The sequence below is a fragment of the Puma concolor genome, chromosome D3 (assembly GCF_028749965.1).
Source record: "Puma concolor isolate L17-30 chromosome D3, mPumCon1.1.hap2, whole genome shotgun sequence".
In the NCBI taxonomy this organism is placed as follows: Eukaryota; Metazoa; Chordata; class Mammalia; order Carnivora; family Felidae; genus Puma; species Puma concolor.
The window spans coordinates 73637541-73657739 of NC_141678.1; the positions used below are offsets into that span (position 1 = coordinate 73637541).

At 43.0% G+C, this 20199-nt stretch overlaps 1 protein-coding gene across 1 annotated transcript in view; it reads right to left on the reverse strand.

Annotated features, from left to right (window-relative positions):
* Positions 1 to 10208: 10208 nt before the first annotated feature.
* The window catches only part of MBD2 (methyl-CpG binding domain protein 2), a 67196-nt gene continuing 57205 nt past the window's right edge, over positions 10209 to 20199 (reverse strand). The window contains exons 6-7 of the mRNA XM_086683013.1: positions 15134 to 15272; positions 10209 to 10680 (exon numbers count right to left, since the gene is read on the reverse strand). Coding sequence (XP_086539139.1) covers positions 15146 to 15272 — 127 coding nt within the window. The 3' untranslated portion in view covers positions 10209 to 10680; positions 15134 to 15145. The remainder of the gene's footprint in view (positions 10681 to 15133; positions 15273 to 20199) is intronic.

Consider the following 20199-nt stretch of genomic DNA (forward strand, 5'->3'; position numbering starts at 1 on the left):
GAAGGAAAGAAATTGAAAACTGAAACGTACAATACGGAAGATGCTACAATAACATAAGTTCCCCATTTTGGAACATAAGTTCCAAAGCAACACTGAGCAAGATATACCTGGGAAGTCTGCCTCTTCACAAAGCTTCAGAGGAAGGCTCATGCACTGATAAATGAAAGGGAAAGAAAGAAAGAAAGAGAGAGAGAGAGAGAGAGAGAGAGAGAGAGAAAGAAAGAAAGAAAGAGAAAGAAAGAAAGAAAGAAAGAAAGAAAGAAAGAAAGAAAGAAAGAAAGAAAGAAAGAAAGAAAGAAAGAAAGAAAGAGAAAGGAAAAAAAAGAAAAAAGAAAGGCAACACACCCTTTTCCAGACAGATCAGCTGGATCTATTCTGTACGTCAGCAGTATGGTGATGTTACAGCCAGAGAACTCTCCTATCCATATTTATTTAATGCTAGGATAGCCAAAGAAATTCTGATCACTAAGGATGAAATAGCTTAGTGTCTTTCATGAAAGACAAGAAAAAGATCATTTGAAATGCTTGATAAAGAGATATTGGAGCACCTGGGTGGCTCAGTCAGGCCTTTAACTCTCCATTTCAGCTCAGGTCAGGATCTCGCGGCTCATGAGTTGGAGCCCCATGTTGGGCTCCGTGCTGACAGCAGGGAGACTGCTTGGGACCCTGTCTGTCCCTCTCTCTCTGCCCCTCCCCATTCATGTGTGCACTCTCTTTCTCAAAGTAAATAAATAAACTTAAAAAAAAAAAGATGTTAAAATGAATATCAGGATTAAGTTATGAATCCATAAGAACAAGAATAAGATTGGGGTGTCTGGGTAGCTCAGTTGGTTCAGTGTCCAACTTTGGCTCAGGTCATGATCTCACAGTTTGTGAGTTCAAGCCCTGCGTGGGGCTCTGTGCTGACAGCTCAGAGCCTGGAGCCTGCTTTGGATTCTCTGTCTCCCTCCCTCTCTGCCCCTTCCCCCTCCCACTCGTGCTCTCTCAAAAATAAACATGAAAAAAAATTTTTTTAAGAAGATCATTAAGATTACATGATAGCATTTTCCTCTTCCACAAAGATTGTGATTACCATGCAAACAGCATTTCCACATTACATTGGATTAGGCCAGAGGACAAAGATGATGTCTAACTCCTGTGTTGCATTTGGAGACTAGTTGGTATTTTCATTATCGTACCCAGCACAACCCTGAGCATATATTAAGGTGAATGAATGCAACTCTCGGAAGCAAAATACAGAAAGATTAAAAACAGAGCAATTGCCTCATATGTGTGTCTGACTTATCTTGAATTTAGAACTTCACTAAGCACAGAATGTGAGACTACCCTTTTGTTTAATCCTCTCAACAATAAACAAATCCTTTAAGATGTGTTAAGACCGTCAAGTTTTGATATTGAAACAGTGGGGTAATACCCCTTGACAGATGAATAGGTAACAACGGATAAACAAACATCCATAGCAATAATTGAATGGCCCTCGAGTACATGACTTATACCAATCCCACAAAGCCATATACTGTAGGATTCCATCCATACAACATTCTGGAAAGACAAACACTACAGAGAATGGAAAACAGATGGGTGGCTGACAAGGGTTTATGGTAGGGAAGGGGGGTCATAACCAAGGGGGTAGCATAAGGGAATTTGGGAGGGTGGTGGTGACAGAACTTTCCCCTATCAAATATAGTGGTGGACATAGAACTACTCATCTGTCAATACTCATAGGCCTATACTTCAAAAAGACTGAATTTTAGTGCATATGATTTTAAAAATAAATATTTTTTTTAAAAATCCCAGAATGGTATGGAATCATTCAGGCATGAAGGAGCACTTTAGAATTTTCTACCTACCCCACCCCATTCACCTCTGGTGAGTGACATTTACCTGACGGGCAAAATAAAATACTCAGATATCTCCATAAAGCCTTTTTTAAAAAAGTCTCTCTCGGGGCACCTGGGTGGCTCAGTCGGTTGAGCGTCTGACTTCGGCTCAGGTCATGATCTCAAGGTTCGTGAGTTCAAGCCCCACGTCGGGCTCTGTGCGGGCAGCTCGGAGCCTGGAGCCTGCTTTGGATTCTGTGTCTCCCTCTCTCTCTCTGCCCCTCCCCAGCTTGTACTCTGTCTCTTCCTCTCTCAAAAATAAATAAACATTAAAAAAATTTTTTTATAAAAAAAAAAAGTCTCTCTCTTCACACCAAGGTCTTGGCACCATGGACATCGGGGGTGCTGTTCCATGCATTGTAGGATTTGAAGCAGCGTCCCTGTCCTCTACTCACTTGACGTCAACAGCAAGTGCACCCTCTTCCTTCTTTGTGAGAACCAAACGCGGCTCAACACTGCCACATGTCCCAGTAGAGGGAGCGGGGGAGGCGGGCAAAATTACCCCAGACCGAGACCCACCGATTTCGACTCATGTTTAGAATTACTTTGTAGAATTGTATATGCCGAACGATGATAGGAGATTTAGAGTTTTTGAGGGTAATTTTGGCTATTTATGTTTTCACCTTCTTTGATGACTTTCAAACCTCAGGCCCCCCCAGATATGCTAACTCTATTGTAAAAATAATGTGTGTCAAGACTCCTGTTCTCCTGTCCTATGGACTCAGGAGCTGGCTTATCCCTTTCACTAGAGTCATAAGCTTAGAACCAAAAATGTTCTCATATGATGTAGGTAAAAGGGTGGATTTTTTAAAGGTCTAAAAAGTATTAAATTAAAGGTAGGAAAGACCTATGACTTTGTAATTGCTGCAACAATTATTATTGCTAAAGCTTAATGGAGATGATGGCTTTTCCTTTCCAGGAGGTAAAATGTTGGCAAGATTACTCAGTCTGTGGCCTTGTTGTTTATTCTTATACCATATTTTTGCTCCAGATTAAGAAAAAAGGAAGCAATTATTTCTCAATTAGCTTATACAGTTCGTGAAGAAAGAGCAGCAGAGAGATTCTCTTGCTTATCTTATGGGATGAATGCAAAGAAATATTCCTGTGTAGTAGGAAGAGGAGAGTTGAAAAATGAGGCTGGGGGCACCTGGGGGGCTCAGTCGGTTAAGCGTCCGACTCTTGATTTCAGCTCAGGTCGTGACCTCAGTTTCACGGTTTTGAGCCCCACATAGCGGGCTCTGTACTGGCAGTGCAGAGCCTGCTTGGGATTCTCTCTCTGCCCCTCCCAACTCACACAGTCTCCGTCTCTCTCAAAATAAACTTAAAAAGAAAAAAGAAAAGGAAAAGAAGGCTTTAGTGGAATGGCATTATATGCTAATTGCCCTTTAAGTATGATCATTCTAGAATGCCTAAATATTAACCTGATTATCAACCAAATTTTGCTGAGGGTCATGGTAATAACTAAGGTAGAATCTGCTACCAAAACACTTGCCACAAAGTGTATGGTAAAGAATTTGGCCTTGACCAGAAAACTCTAACCATGGCCTTCAGCTTGTGGGAGGTAACACTGTATGTCATACTTGATAAGAGTGTCTCTATCTTAACTAAGGGTTTTAGCCCGGAGTGTCCACAGGTAAGCCGCGTAGACCAAGGACAAGAATGTCATCTGAGGAATTCAGACCTCGTCCAAAAGGATAGAAACCCACTGTAAATATGACTCGGAACACCGGGTAATCTAAGAGGCATTTGAGAAAGGTCTGGCAGCACTACTTAAAATGGCACAGAGCTGGAGAAGCTGGTGGCAGGGAGAGCAGATAGAAGCCACTGTAGTAACCCAGACAGGGTTCACAAAAGCCTACACGTGAGTAGCACAAGAAAAATGATACTGAGAAAGAAAACTTGACAAAACTCCTGGTGACTATTAGTACTCAAAGTGAAGTCTAAATTTGGGCATGTACCAGTTAGCAATAGCTTAAGAGAGGAGAGAGAGAGAGAGAGAGAGAGAGAGAGAGAGAGAGAGAGAGACATTCATTGTATGTTGGTGTTGTTGATTTAGCAAACAGCCCAGGGGAGGTATTAACAGAGCTAGTCCAAGAATTTAACATTGACCTTGAGAATCTGGGCTCTTCCTGATTTGCCAATCCATCCCCCTTGCAGTGTTGCTTTTTCACCTTCACATTTGTCTCTTCAAGGTCACGTGATGGCTGCTGAAGATCTAAGCATCACATCTTATTTAGGAACTTAAAGGTGGCATCGGCACAGCTGTGAATAGCCATCAGGTTAACCAGCCTTCTGTACCTGCCACAGATGGTTAAATAAGGAAATGGAAAAGAGAAGACGTTCCCTTTTCTATTTGACTATTTGAGGATATGATCTAAGTTTAGGAGTAGACATCTGAATTAACAAGAGAACTCTAAGTAGACATGTTTGTGAGAGTATAAATTTCTTCACTGTCACATTTATCTCTTCCCCAAATTCCTCTGTATTCAGGTAGGGATCTCCTTGAGTGGTCTGAATTATCTCCATTCTTTAGCATTCTCCCTTTATTTCCTTTTGCCTCTTTGCTGGTCTTGAAGGATATGGCAGTGGAGGCTAGGGGATTTCATTAAAAAAAAAAAAAAACATTAGAAGAACAAAGATTGCGACTACTCCCTGAATGAATTTAAAGTTCCAGGAAAGCTGAATGTGTTTTGACTCCCCGAGTCACTGTGTTTCCCCAGTGCTAAGTGTTTTCCGTGTCAGGTGACTAATCAATCCCTTTTCACAGCAGCATGGGGAAAACTAAAATCTAGTTTGTGCCAAGGCAGCACCACAGTTTTTAAAAATAACTGTGATAGCTATACGGTTGTGGTTTTCATTTATAACATTATACTGAGTGTTTTGGGGGACGGAGGGGGGGGAAAAAGAAGGTTTTCAAAGAAGGCATTCATTCCCACCATGAACAGCATTTTCCACCATGTCGCTGCTGTATCTTTCTCGTTGAGTTTCCAAACGTTTCTATTTTCACACAACTAGCTATTGTTGGGTCCCAGGCCTTCAGCAAATCATGCTGTGATCAACAAGGCACTCTGACCCCTCGCCATCAACCTCTCCCACCCTCACACACAAAACTCCTTGCTTTTTCTCTCCTGATCCCGGGAGTATCTGTCCAGTCAACAAAATTCAGGCTAACTCCTCAAAAGCAGGTTCTAATCCCCCCCAAAATTCTCTAGGGTTTTTTGTTTTGTTTTGTTTTTAGAGAAGGGGCTGCTACCATTTGTGAAATACATACCATATACCAGGCACTATGATATATATTCTCTATTGAGAGCTTTATGGAAGCTATAGATACCCCCGGAGAAGGGCATGTTATCACAAACAGGGGATGTTATCACATCCAATGGCAAGAGGAGGTTCCTTGAACCCCAGATAAGGAGCCTTGCACCAGGGTAGTGGTCTCAAAACTCTTTTAACTTAGAAACCCTTTCAGAAACAAAACCATATATCCCAATTATTTATGGAATTTACTTATAAATTACCTACATGTACTGCTCTACTAAGATGTGTATCATAAAACACTCAAAAATTTAGATCTTAAAAGGATAAGACGCGAGCACTTATCAAAAGGCCAGAGTTTTTCCCAAGGCTGGTGAATGCTTTTATGCATGCCCAAGTCACACGTGTAGATACACCCCACTTCAAACCCCTTCCCCAGGACCTGCGCCCATTGCATCTTGCTGCTGGACGTCTCACAGCATCTTGTTCATGAAGCAAAAAACTGAAAGTAGTACAGCAGGAAGAAAACGCTAACAGCCCCCTGCAGATCAAAATAACTCCCAACATTCTGTGACTAGGAAACTGCACCTGTTCCCACCTCTTATAAAAGAGAAGTAATCCTGGTAAAGACTGCTCAGCAGAAGAGATCACTGGAAAAGCTTTGACTACTCCCACATAAAAGAAGCAGGTTTCCTATTAAAAAAAAAAAAAAAATCACTCTGCCCTATATAAGCTTTCAGGCCACAGTCACGCTGTACTTAATAAACCATACCGTGTTGTTCTCTGTCACAGAAAGAAATGCAGCTTGAAACCCAAGTGGGGAAGGGCATCGGAAGGTTGCATGGCATTCTAGAAACAGAAGACCTCTGCATTCAAATTCCCACCACTGCACCTTTCTGGCTTGAGTAAGTCATTTAACCTGCTTCTTAGGCTCCTCGGCTCTTACATGGGGACAACATGTGCATATTTCATAGCTTAAATGTAAGTTAAAATTCAAACATGACATTAATGGGGGTGAAAGTGTTCTATAAATTATGAAATGCTGTATAAATGAAATAACTTTTGTCCTCCTGCTATCAAAACAAAAGCCGAGTGATTGACAGAGTGACACATGCCCTTCTAGAGAAATCAGTGTGTAAATTTTCAAAGTTCACCGCAGACCCTTTGAGACATGCAGATTGGTAGCTCACTACCCCAATTCCCAATCCCCCAGCTACTCCTAGCTAATCCTGTGTAAGTGCCTGATGGAACTGCCTTCATGGAACTAGAATTTCGGTGGAGGCCATTCACTGGAGTAGATTTTGTAGAGAGGTCACATCTGCATCCCAGGAGTGAAGGCAGGCAGGACAACGAAGCGATGTTAGCCCTGGCAGAGGCTTGGAAGCTATGGCCTCACAATGTGTAGTTGGCCTCCCTCTGATTCTGTGGAGAAGCTTTCAGCCCTTCTGCTCAGTAGACATCCCCGCGGCACACGACTAAGCAAATGTCTTCGCAAATGGGAGTGGTGTCACTGAGTAAGCTCTGAAAGCTTTGGGGCCCTAAACCCCATCTAAAGCCCCTTGCGTCCAGGAAACACAGGCCAGAGATGTGTTTCATGGATTAAGTCATTGAAGATGACTTACACAAACATTTTTAAAGCTTCAAAATTTATTGCTGTACACTTTTCGCATAGCATTGACTATGGAAATACTAATAGTGCAAATATTTATTTTGGACTTTGTAGCATTTGAGATCACAAAGCTTTTTGATATCTTTTGCAATCATTTATGAAGATCTCTATTACTCAACTTATCTTTCAAATTCAAACAAGTACTCTTATATTCAGCGAGATTACATAATGCTCTCAAGATCTCTCTTCTAGAACAAAAGAAATACACTGGAAGCCACCAGGGGCATTCCTTTCCTTGATAATACATTCGTCTCGCAACACTTTTTCAACTGCAAGGCTCTTTGTTCATTTACAGATTCATTCCAATAAATATTTATTGACAAAACTGCTATGTGCTGGACACTGTGCTAGGCTCTGGGGACATTAAGATGAAAAGAGGCAATCTCTGCTTTCACGGTGCTTACAGTCTAAAAGTGGAAACAGACATGCAAACAAATTTACAATACAGTAAAGTGCTTCCGTGGAGGTATTTACAGAGTGCAGGGGAAACCTGGAAGAGGGAAGAACATCTTGCTGGAGAAATCAGGGACAGCTTCACAGAGGAGGTAGCCACTGAGCTGAGACTTGACCAGTAACCAGGAATTTGCCATGTAGACAGGCAGGCAAAGGGAATGACAGGTGCAAAGACATAGAGGCCCAAGGGGCACTCAGAAGGACCAAGTAATGTGGTTTTTCTTGAGCTGAAGGTGATAAGAGGGGCAGGATGACCTAGACAAATAGGCAGGGATCAGATCATGGAGAGCCTTTTGATCATTCATCCATTTATTCAACAAACATTTAATAAGTGCTTACTATGTACCAGGCACTAGGCTAAATGCTGGGGTTGTACCAGGGAACAAGACAGATACATCCTCGCTCTCGTGGAGCTTACATTCTAGTAAAGAGATAGACAAAAAGTCAACAAATAAATACAGATTGAGAAGATTTCTACAAAGGAAATAAACAGAGTGCTGAGGCAGAAAACGAATATTACAGGGGCGGAGAGTAGTTACAGTTATTAGAAAATGCCTCTTGGAAGTGACATAAAACTGACACCTGCAGGGGTTATGACAAAGGCATGCTCCGACGGGAGCGTTCACTATGCACCAGGCACTGTGCTAAATGCTTTATAAACAGTAGCTCATTTAGTCCTCACGACGACTCTATGAGGTAGTATTATTCCTATTTCATGGAGGAGGAACAGGGCTCAAGGAGATTAAGTCACCTGACGAGTCACACAAATGGCAAAAACCAAGGTTCAGACACAGGTTCTCTTCATTTCAAAGTGCTCACTCTTAAAAATTCTTAAAATAATTCTTAAAAATTACATGGAGAAGTGAGAAACTTCGAGTAGGGAAATGATACAGTCACATTTGAGGACCATTCTGATGACCATATGGAGGAGGAGGGATGGAGACAGAAGGAGGGAAGGAGGGAGGGAGGGAGAAAGAAGCCACTCAAAGTCCAGTGGAGAGGAAAGGAGTTGCATGAAGGCAGTGGTTGCGGGAATGAAGAGGTATGGGTGTGAGAAGGGCATTTGATAGTTATAACAGGACTGACAGGACATTGGAAGCAAGGGAACAGGGACCACTCGAGGGCACCTGTTTTGAGCAACTGAATGGGATGATTTGCTTCTACCCTTGTTAGGGGACGCAGGACGGTGGTAGATTTGGGGAATAAGATAATGAATGTTTAATTCTGGACATGTTATCCTGTGGATATCTTGGGAAGACCCGGACTTATAAGATGGTCGCCAGTTGGACATCATGTAATGGCTTTCATACCTTGTTCTCTACCTGAGCAAAGTATATAAGAACAAAAATCAAAGTTTTATACGTGTGTACATTGTGTTTTTGCTTTTACCAAAACTGTTTATAAAAGCATGTATATCTTGGTTGGATAGCTTTGTAAAAAGAACATATGATCACCAAGGTGAAGTTACCCCAAGCTTAATTACAGAAGAGAAATCATGGACTTGGGGCGGGGGAACCTAAGAAAAGCCTTTGGACATCCATTCTAAGTAGCTACACCAGTTCTTGAAAAGATATCAATGTTGACTTCCCACAGCCACCTTGTTTGGGGCAGTTTGATGGGCCCAGAGGAGGCATCCTTGGCCAGTAGTCTGCCCAGAGTCTGCCAAGTATCCAGGCTCATTTGCCAGTTAAGAATGCTCTGAGGAAGCTGGTGGCGTAAGGGACAGAAATCAAAGCTGACTATAAATCAGGAATTCCAAGAAGGTGTTACTTATATAGTTTGGCATAAGGTCCAGAGAGACAGCAGCCCAAACCTAGCCAGTTGTATTGCTTTGACTATTATTCCTCCCTTCCTCAGGAACTGGAAGGGTGCTGGAGGTAGTGGTAATAAAAGGTACAGGTGACACTTATATGGAACTGGTCACACCATGGACCACATCATTTCTTGGTCTAATTTTAAAAGAACTCAGAGTGAAGAAGTACATAAACCCTCCCTGTAGAAAGCTATTATTTCCCAAAATATCTTCAAATTTGCTTACAACCACTCCCTCCTTTTCCTTGGCATCAGATTAACTTAAATAGGTTTTTGCTTTTTATTTTTTTTTTCAACGTTTATTTATTTTTGGGACAGAGAGAGACAGAGCATGAACGGGGGAGGGGCAGAGAGAAAGGGAGACACAGAATCGGAAACAGGCTCCAGGCTCTGAGCCATCAGCCCAGAGCCTGACGCGGGGCTCGAACTCACGGACCGCGAGATCGTGACCTGGCTGAAGTCGGACGCTTAACCGACTGCGCCACCCAGGCGCCCCAGGTTTTTGCTTTTTAAACTCATTTAATAATGCTGTGCCAGTTGTAGTAAATAGGTATCGAAGAATTTAAGTGGTAATGAAGTTACACTTGAGAGTTTCAACAACAACAACAACAACAACAACAAAATAATACTGTGGAGGCCGGGGACTGATTAGTAAAGTATTACAATCTGGCTCATTAAGCAACTCTGCCTGGAAAGTTGCCTCTCTCTGGAGCAAAGGGTCTAACCTGCACCTGTTAACTCAGTAAGCCAGCAGACATGAGAAAACACTAACTGTTCTAGAAAAAACAACAGCCATGGACTTCCAGTACCATCCAAAGGGTACCTGTGTACCTAACTCACGCCCAAGGGAAGGAAATGCTTTATTTTTATAAAACTAACAAAAGTACTAATCACAGGCAAGAAAAAAAAAACAAAAACAAAACCCTGACACATGCTAGATGGCAACTGAGAATTCAGGGGAAAGCGACACAGTTTTCACGCTATTCGGAGGCGTATTGCAAATGCATGAACTATTCTCTACCACCTCCATTTGAAACCTAAGGCCCAGGGATCACAGCTGACTGTAAATCAGGAATCCCAAGGGGGCGGGGGAGGCTATTTATTATGTGTGCTCTTTTAACAGAAAGAATTCCAATCAGTCTGTGAATATAATCATTTATTTGTCTTTACAGTGATGATGGAAGAATGTACAGGTGTCCTCTTTCAATAAAGTATAAAAATCTGTTTATATACAGTGAAGTCACAATAATCTTTAATTGGGAGATTTATTTGGTACTACTGATCGGTTCATATTAAAACGGGGGAAAACAAATATTTCACGTAAGTGCTACATTTCCAGTAGATTGCACCTGGCATCAAAAGCTCAGCTTCAACTTAAGCGTCCTCCTTGATATTACAAAAGTCTAATTTTAAGTCCTAGGACTCAAAATAAACATCATTTTTTGAATAATAGATATATACATCAAAAATACATCTAAAAAGGCATTGGTTAGTGCTATTAAAAAGCTGTATGTGCTCGGGTATGTTTTTTTTCTTACAGGCGAAACCCAGTGGAAACGCTTTTGTTCAATTCTAGAAATTTGCTCTTGGGGAACGTTGGTCGAAAGTTACCTGTAAGGAAAAACAAACAAATTTAAGTAATTCAATGATTTCTCAGGTGAGGTCAGAAGAACTTGAAAAAGTAGTTAGAGGCTAAACTTCACGTAGAACCACATTTTTAAAGTCTTGTTAACATTTCATTACAGCGCTTTGTACATAAAAAATGTTCAACATATCCTCTCATTGTTTCAAGTGCTTTAACAATAACTTTATACTCCTTTTATTTTCAAAAGAGTCGTATGTACAGCTTTGTATGCTAACACAAATACTATCTATAATTAATTGAATCCATATAAAAACAGAAATCATAGGGCATACAAATTTTTAAAAAAAGACTGTATTAGATACAGCCAAATCCAAACAATTTTGAGAAAATTTAGAAAAACTACTAACTGATTTACTTTACTTCAGAGCATTTACAGATGACAGATATGCACTGAAGTTTTATTATTTCACCTCGGTGAAACAGTACTGTGCAATGGCAGAGTTTATATATGTGATCCCGTATCTCAGATGTAGCTACATATTTTAAAACCTTTGCTTTTATGGTTTTCTTCTTGTTGCATTCACTCCTAAAACTGCGATAACCTGGGTACTCCTCTATGATTGTAAAATTTTAACAGTTCTCAACCTGTTACAGATATATATACATATATATCAAATAGGGGCACCTGGGTGGCTCAGTCAGCATCAGACTTCAGCTCAGGTCATGATCTCATGGTTCATGGGTTCGAGCCCCACATCAGGCTCTGTGCTGACAGCTCAGAGCCTGAAGCCTCCTTCGGATTCTGTGTCTCCGTCTCTCTCTGCCCCTCCCCTGCCTGCACTCTGTCTCTCCTGTCTCTCAAAAATGAATAAACATTAAAAAACTTTTTTAAATAAAAATAAAACAAATAAATAAAGGCCCACTTTGCTAATAAGGAACATCAGAAAGAACCGTGGCATGGTGGGGTGACAGATCCAAGCAGAACTGCGTGTTACAGGCTCCATCTCTTACGAGCCATGTGAAGTCGGCCATGACCTACCCTTTGATCAAGCCAAGCCCTACCTATTCTACAGATTATTACAAACACCTGATTACGTTATGTGGCAGTGCTCTGGTTTATGAAACACTTTAGGTGCAGAGAGGACTAAATGAGTGAATTAGGTACATTTAATTCTGAGAACTAAGAAGGACTTCTAATTCTTCCACAACCTTCGAGTCTAATGGCCTGGTCTCATAATACCATTCCCCAGTTTAGGATGTGATACCCATACTCTGAATCTCTCTGTACCCAACATGCCAAAACAATGGCTACTTTAAGTATATATTAAAATTCTAATCACTCAATATTAATTAGTTTGTTCCCACCATTAACCACATTTGTGCCAGGCAATGGGCAATGCTGGCATTCATTCATTCATTCATTTATTTATTTATAATGCTAATTCATTTTTGAGAGAGAGAGTGTGTGTGTCAGAGCGGTCAGCACAGAGCCTAACAGGGGTCCAAACACACAAACCGCAAGATCATGACCTGAGCTGAAGTCAGACACTTAACCTACTGAGCCACCCAGGACCCCAATGCTGGCTCTTACATGAACAAAGTGCCTAGTCCCTAAAACCCATGCTTGCTTACATAAATCAGGGTACTGCCTTGATACCCATTTGCAAAGTGATCTGCGATGTAAACAAGGGTCTAATGAAACCTCAGTTAGTAGACCCCTGATTAAATTGTCTTCAGGACAAAGTCTGAAAAACAACAAATGCTAAAAGGCTCTGAAGAGGAGGGCTCTCCTAGAGTCCCTTTTGATGCAATCCAGGCACAACCATTCCAATGCCCACACTGCGCTCCAGAGACAGCATGGCTGAAGCCTTCAGACAGAAGAAACATGCTTCAGACTTTTCCTCTGAAGGACTTACACAGACCACGCACACTCATCAAAGCCCATAAAACACATCCCGGCCAGAGTGGAAAACAAGATTCAATACCAACATGGCGTCTTCCTGTCCTCAATAAGGGAGAAAAAAAAAAAAAACTTAAAATAGCACTGAACTGGATTCCCATGGTTCTGTGTGTTCAGGAAACTGTCACCAAGTGGAGATGCTATCACTGAATACATAATGTGAGGCACTATAATTATTACACGATTTCTGTATCACTGTGGCATGAGCCGCTCCCTGGGTTACGGCAAAGGCACTGATGGGAAGGGAAGGTTGTGTGAACCATTGACTCAGCGTCCCTGCACACAATACCCTGTCTGTGCCTGTACCAAATAGGCCTCTGGCCATCCCTCGGCGGCTCAAGTGAAAAACCTGGAGTCGTCCCCATCACTTCCAATCAGTCACCTGGTCAAGCTGATTCTATCTCCAAATACCTCTCAAACGGACCTCTGCTCTTCCTCTTTCTCTGCACCCACTGCCAACATTCCTGTGAAGCCACCATCTCTCTCGCTGCCAGGCTACAACAGCCTCCTCACTGGCCACCCCGCGTCCAGGCTGTCCCTGCTCTAATCCTCTCTTTCACACGGCAGCCAAAAGGAACTTGCACAGAAGCACATCTGACCATGTTCCTCAGCCTTCAGTGGATTCCCATTTGCTTTAATGTTAAAGCTGGAAACCCTTGGGGCGCCTGGGTGGCGCAGTCGGTTAAGCGTCCGACTTCAGCCAGGTCACGATCTCACGCTCCGTGAGTTCGAGCCCCGCGTCAGGCTCTGGGCTGATGGCTCAGAGCCTGGAGCCTGTTTCCGATTCTGTGTCTCCCTCTCTCTCTGCCCCTCCCCCATTCATGCTCTGTCTCTCTCTGTCCCAAAAAATAAACGTTGGAAAAAAAAAAAATTTTTTTTAAAGCTGGAAACCCTTAACAACAACCCATCAGCATAAGATTCGCCTCCACACATTCTCCCAGTGCTCCCCAGACCTACTGTAAAGGCACCGACTTCTCCTTGCTGTTTCTTTACATGGGAACACTTTTATCCCGAACTCTGGCCTACCGCTGCTTGCCCTTGAGGCTCAACATAAATGTCACCTCCTCACAGAGGCTTTGTTGACCCTTCACACCACGTTAGCTCCCCTGCCATCAGCTACCCCAGTACCTTTGCTTTTCCTTTGTAGCACTGATCACAGTTGGTAATTATGGAATGTGGTGAGTGTCTGGTTAGTACAACTGTATGGCACGTTCCGTGAGCAGAGGGACCGTGTGACTGTGGCCACCACTGTGTCTCCAGAACTAGCACCAAAAGCAAGAATGACTAAGCGGGGCCAGGTGTGGGTCCATAGACTGAAAGGGATGGGGGAGGACAGATTCAAAAACATCTAGGAGTTAGAATTCTAACTCACTCTGTTTGTTCTCTCTTTCTCTCTCTCTCTCTCTCCCCACAATGCCTCAGTTTTGGCTTCAAAAGACATAAATAAGTCACTGGCTCATAGGGGACAGAAAGTAAGACAAGGTCTGCCGAAACCAAGCAGGATGGCAGTTGGGAAGCAAGATGCCACATTAACCCCTGGAGCCTGGACCACAGCCACTTAAAGAGAATATATACCCACCAGGACAGAACCTATGACACTCATGTGAGCTCACGACAGGGTCAAAGTTTGTATGTTGTAAGGTAAATTATTTATTATCCTTTAAAATGTCCTTCTGGGGCGCCTGGGTGGCGCAGTCGGTTAAGCGTCCGACTTCAGCCAGGTCACGATCTCGCGGTCCGTGAGTTCGAGCCCCGCGTCGGGCTCTGGGCTGATGGCTCAGAGCCTGGACCCTGTTTCCGATTCTGTGTCTCCCTCTCTCTCTGCCTCTCCCCCGTTCATGCTCTGTCTCTCTCTGTCCCAAAAATAAATAAACGTTGAAAAAAAAAATTAAAAAAATAAAATGTCCTTCTGAGTCTCTCTGCATCAAGTCTATGCTAGAGAAAACCTACTTTAGGGCCCTAATTTTCAAGAGCGGACAACAGGGGCGCCTGGGTGACTCAGTTCGTTAAGCATCTGACTTCAGCTCAGGTCATGATCTCGTGGTGTGAGTTCCAGCCCCACATCAAGCTCTGTGCTGACAGCTCAGAGCCTGGAGCCTGCTTCAGAGTCTGTTTCCCTCTGTCTTCTGCCCCTCCCCTGCTCGCATTCATTCTCCCTCTCCCTCTCTCTCTCAAAAATAAAAAATAAAAAATAAAAAAAAAAGGGAGGCGGGGAACAACAGACCCCAGAAAGATAGTGTGGCGGGGATGACCGCCACCTTCACCACCTGCGACGGCTCTCCTTTCTTCCACCTGGCATTACAAGAGGAGGTTAGACTCCTTGCAAGTGGCTTCAGGGCTGTGAGTGTCTTCACATCATTAGGACAAAAGGGTGATTCTTAAACACAGAAGAGGCCGAATGGCGCCTGCTCATCCCTGCGGGGGAGCGTCTATACTTTGCTGAGGCAGGCCACAAAGGGCAAAAGCAAGAAATCAACCATCTTCAGGTGCAAGCCCCTCCCCCTCTGCTCTCAGTTTACCTGATCATATTCTTAGGCTTCATCTCCACTGTCCATTTCGATATCCATTTCTTCCGTATCAGCAGCTCGTGACAAGATGTCTGCCATCAGTGCTTCTTCCAATTTTTTGCGTACTTGTTGTACTCGCTCTTCCTGTTTCCTTTAAAAAAAAAAAAAAGTAAAATCACACTGATGATCTGGCAAGTACTGGAACCATGCAGCTGCTACTACACTTTATGTTTAGTTTATCAAAATCACGAAAACTCCCAACAGTACATTTCCTTCTCCTTAACTTTGCAAAACTTTCTCCTACACCCACAAAGCCAAATCGCACAGGAGGCGGGCCTTGCCAAAAAGAGGAAACTTCAGACAGGCAGGTATCCCACATCTCGCTGAGAATTCCTGGCAGGAGTGGATTTATTGCAGTGACCTCTTCTTCAATTTCAAAACTTTCAAGTATGTGAAGATTTGGGGCTGTTGCTATAAGGGAGATTAGAAATAACTTGAAAGCAGAGATAAAAAAAAGTTATATGGGAAATAAAGAAGGGGAAGAGATTTGTTCAACAAAGCACAGAGGAAGATGGAGGAAATGGGGGCACGATGGAGTGCCGCATTCTGTCTTTGTTAGGGGCCAGCCCGTCGGAGCTCTTCCCTGGGTTCCCAGTCCTACCGACCGCAGGCCATCACAAAGAAGCCAAGACCAAGGAAAAAGCCGAACAGGATCTCAACTGAGATGAGCTGAGAGGTTAAGAACAGGCCACAAGTTTCTCTGTGTCTTGGGGATTGCAGTGGGACCTCAAAAGTGAAAGTTAATAGCGCCAAGTCATAAAAAGAGGTTCTGAACCATTTGGTGGGAAACAAAGCCCGGGAAGAAAGTCTACTGGTATGTACTTTGTGTCTAGAAGTCAGACTAAATTTCAGAGTAGCTCCGTGACAGTGCGAGAGAGGGATTCCTAACACAGCTCTCCTGAGCAAAGACGGTAAGTAGCAATTCACATCCAGAACCCAGCGAAGAGGCCACGGCTGCCGAGAGAAGGGGGAACCCTAGGAAGGAAGAGGTTCAGGAAACCCAAGACAGGGAAAGAAGTAGAGCCACAAGTGGGGTGCTGGCCTTGACTCGAGAGCGGGACAGATCGCGTCTTGAGGCCAGAGGAAAGGTGGTTAGGACAGACGTAGACTGGGACATGGAACAGCTCGGTGACAAGTAAGAGACACAACAAGCAATACTGAGGGCTCTACAGTGGGGGCTGGGGGGGGGTGATTTTTCTCTGTCGATATTGAGGAAAACGAAGTGCAGCACTGCCTCAAACCTGGGAAAGTGGTGGGGCGACATTCTGGAAGAGCACGTGAAGCTTCCCTGAGGACGTGCCTCTTGCGTCCTCAGCCAGTTGTAAAGCTGCATGTGCTGTGCTGTATCCCAGCCTGCACGTTTCTTGATCTCCTGAGACTATATCCCAAGTGAGAAGCTAACATAAAACTCTACAGCCACAAAAACTTTAGATGTCCTCTTTACTGCAGTCAAAAAAACAGCACAAAGAGTTAAAAGGTACACGCTTCCACTTTATACATGAATTTTCACAAAGAGGAAGGCTGTCACTGACTAAGCCTCTGCCATGTTAAGAAACTGGAGTTGAACAGATTTTCATGTAGTTGGAGCAGGGTCAAGAAGAAACATTGTTTATTTCTTACATAGTCAGCCTCGCCTTGGGCTCCCTGACTCAAGGTTTATGACAAATGGCATATCAGTCTCATCAGCAATCTCTCACTCCTAGTAACTGAGTATGAGAATCTGCACCAGTGCCCCAGAGTAATCCCATTAGGAAGAAAACAGAGCAAATCTAATGTTTGCCATCGATTCTCTTCTGTCTTGAGCGTTCCTTCCCATACTTATGTAAGCTGAAATAAAGCATCTGCATCTGCCCATGGTGGTAGGCAGAATTGCAACAGTGCCTGCCCCTGGAGAGACTCCCTGTGCAGTTCCCTCCCCTTCAGGGAGGCAGAACTTGTGAATGGGCCGGGATGTCCCTCCGTGATTAGGCTACCGATCAATGGGACCTTGAGTTAATCAAAAGAGATTATCCCAGAGGGCCTCACCTCATAAGAACTCTTACAAGAAGCTGCGCCCTTTTTGAAAGAAATTGGGAGAGAAAATGTGGAGGGAACCTCAGAGCAAGGAACTGTGAATAGCCTCACCCCACATCCAACAAGACACCAGGGGCCCCAGTCCTACAACTAAAAGAAAATGGATTCTGCAAAAATCACAGGACCTTGAAAGAAGATATTAGAAGGGAATGCAGTGCAACTGACACTTTGGTTTCCGCCCTGAAAGACCCTGGGCAGAGAATCGACTTGTATATCAGGCCCAGGCCTCCGGCCTACAGAACTGTGAGCTATAAATGGGTGGTGTTTTAGGCTGCTAAGTTTGTGAGGACTTGTTACTTATATTAAAATAACATCCAAGGATTAAAATGTTATCGAATATGCTGAAAAAAGTATATACTTAATGTTTAGATCTTTAATTTTTTTTTTTAAGGTTTATTCATTTCTCAGAGACAGAGAGACAGAGCATGAGCGGGGGAGGGGCAGAGAGGGGGAGAGACACAGAATCCGAAGCAGGCTCCAGGCTCTGAGCTGTCTGCACAGAGCCTGATGCAGGGCTCGAACTCATGGACTGCAAGATCATGACCTGAGCCGAAGTCGGACGCTTAACCGACTGAGCCACCCAGGTGCCCCAATGTTTAGATCTTTAACTGAAGGTCTAATATAAACAGAATATTGGCAGGGCACCAGGACAGCTCAGTCGGTTGAGTGTCTTGACTTCGGATCAGGTCATGATCTCACGATTTGTGAGTTCCAGCCCCATATCAGCTCATTCCTGTCAGCGCAGAGCCTGCTTCAGATCTTCTGTCTCCACCCACTCTCTGCTCCTCCCACCCCCCTCAAAAAAAAAAAAAAAAAGCATTAAAAACAATTAAACAGAATATTGGCTGCACAATTAGAGAAAGGGTAATAATTCCATTAGCAATAATTTTGAACCTGTATTAATTCAACAAGAAATGTGTGCATAATAATTTCTGTTATGACAATTAAATCAAATGGATAATTTGTTAAACAAGTTTACCCTAAAAGGAAATCATGGAGATCTGGCTTTGAGAGAGTCTGCTCTACTATCAAAAGATCTGCTGTTGAAGGCATCAGCATTCCCATGACATCACCCAGAGGCCCTCAGTCTACGCCCACAGTGACCTGGCAGAATCCCTACTGATTTACCCGGTATTCATTCCAAGACAGGTAAGAACCTGTCTCCAGGGTAATTTCCTTCCTCAAGGGTAAGAATAAACCAAAGGGCAAGTCGCTTCCTCCTCTTGAATTACATTTTTTTTTTCTTAAAAAATAAAGCTGATCAGGGGTGCCTGGGTGGCTCAGTCGGTTAAGTGGCCGACTTCGGCTCAGGTCATGATCTCACGGTCCGTGAGTTCGAGCCCCACGTCGGGCTCTGTGCTGACAGCTCAGAGCCTGGAGCCTGTTTCAGATTCTGTGTCTCCCTCTCTCTGACCCTCCCCTGTTCATGCTCTGTCTCTCTCTGTCTCAAAAATAAATAAACGTTAAAAAAAAATTAAAAAAAAAAAATAAAGCTGATTAAATTCCATGCAATCAATGCATGTGAATGCAACTTTGAGTCATTTTACATCTTTTACATCTTTGCAAAAGGAACTACTTTAAAACCTAGCAAGTGCTTTACAATTACAAACCTAGGTAGACTCACGCATTTAAAAACATTTTCATGCCACCTTTTCATGGATTTAGAAAAAAAATACAAATATAAACATTTTAAAATTCTATGATTCAAAACTGCCATCTGCTGGTTTTGTCTAGGAATAATACTCTAATAAAACTTTCTGATTTAACATTCAGAGGATAGAAATGGTGAAAGATATGCACTGTCCTATTTTTAAAGAAAATACAGTGCACTACAATCTCATTATAAGGCAATGATATTCCAGTTCATAAATCCCATATAACAATTTCTTTCTGCTCTGAATATCTGGAATAGTTTGCTTCTTTTGAGCAACGGTTTGCTCATACATTCTGGGCATTATCAATCTGAATTGTACATTTTCTTTTCACTATTTGCTGCTAAAAACTAACTTGTGGAGCAGTCCTGGAGTAAAAGAGGTTAAGAAATGAACCTCGTGTCCTCTCCTTACCCCGGGCTCTGTTTTACCACTTTATGCTTTACCCTTTGCTTGATATTTGCCATTTGCTTCTCACCGAGCTTGTGTGTGTGTGTGTGTGTGTGTGTGTGTGTGTGTGTGTGTGTGTGTGTGTGTGTGTGTGTGTGTGCGCCACCTTAAATCTTTACCTGAAACAAGATGAAGCAGAAATGAATAAATCTCTAAACTAAGCCTAAGAGAGTAAACAGAATCAAGATAAGCAAACTGACCTTTGAAAGCACAAGTCAGCTTAAAGCAGCATGGTTACAATTTGTTTTAAAGAAGACACTGGTTTGCAGACAAACCAATGCAAAAAGCAATCACAAAAGGCATCACTGAATGAAAGGGGTTCTTTTTTTTTAAAAATTTTTTTTTCAACGTTTATTTATTTTTGGGACAGAGAGAGACAGAGCATGAACGGGGGAGGGGCAGAGAGAGAGGAAGACACAGAATCAGAAACAGGCTCCAGGCTCTGAGCCATCAGCCCAGAGCCTGACGCGGGGCTCGAACTCACGGACCGCGAGATCGTGACCTGGCTGAAGTCGGACGCTTAACCGACTGCGCCACCCAGGCGCCCCTGAAAGGGGTTCTTTACAGCAGAAAGGCAGAACCCCAAAATGCAAAAGACACTACAGTAACAATGTGTAGAGAGTACAACTGATGTGTCCTTCAGACATGACCGTGATGATACTTCCAGCTTTTTTCAAGCATGTATTTGTTTTAAATGTCCTATATCACCTTCCATTAGTTTCACAAGTTATTAAAAAAAAAAAAAAAAAAAGTGTAACTTTCTGATCGATTCATCACTTAACCAGATGTGCCACAGAAACTAGGAGGCAGTATAAAGTTTATCAAATAGGAGTTATATTATAA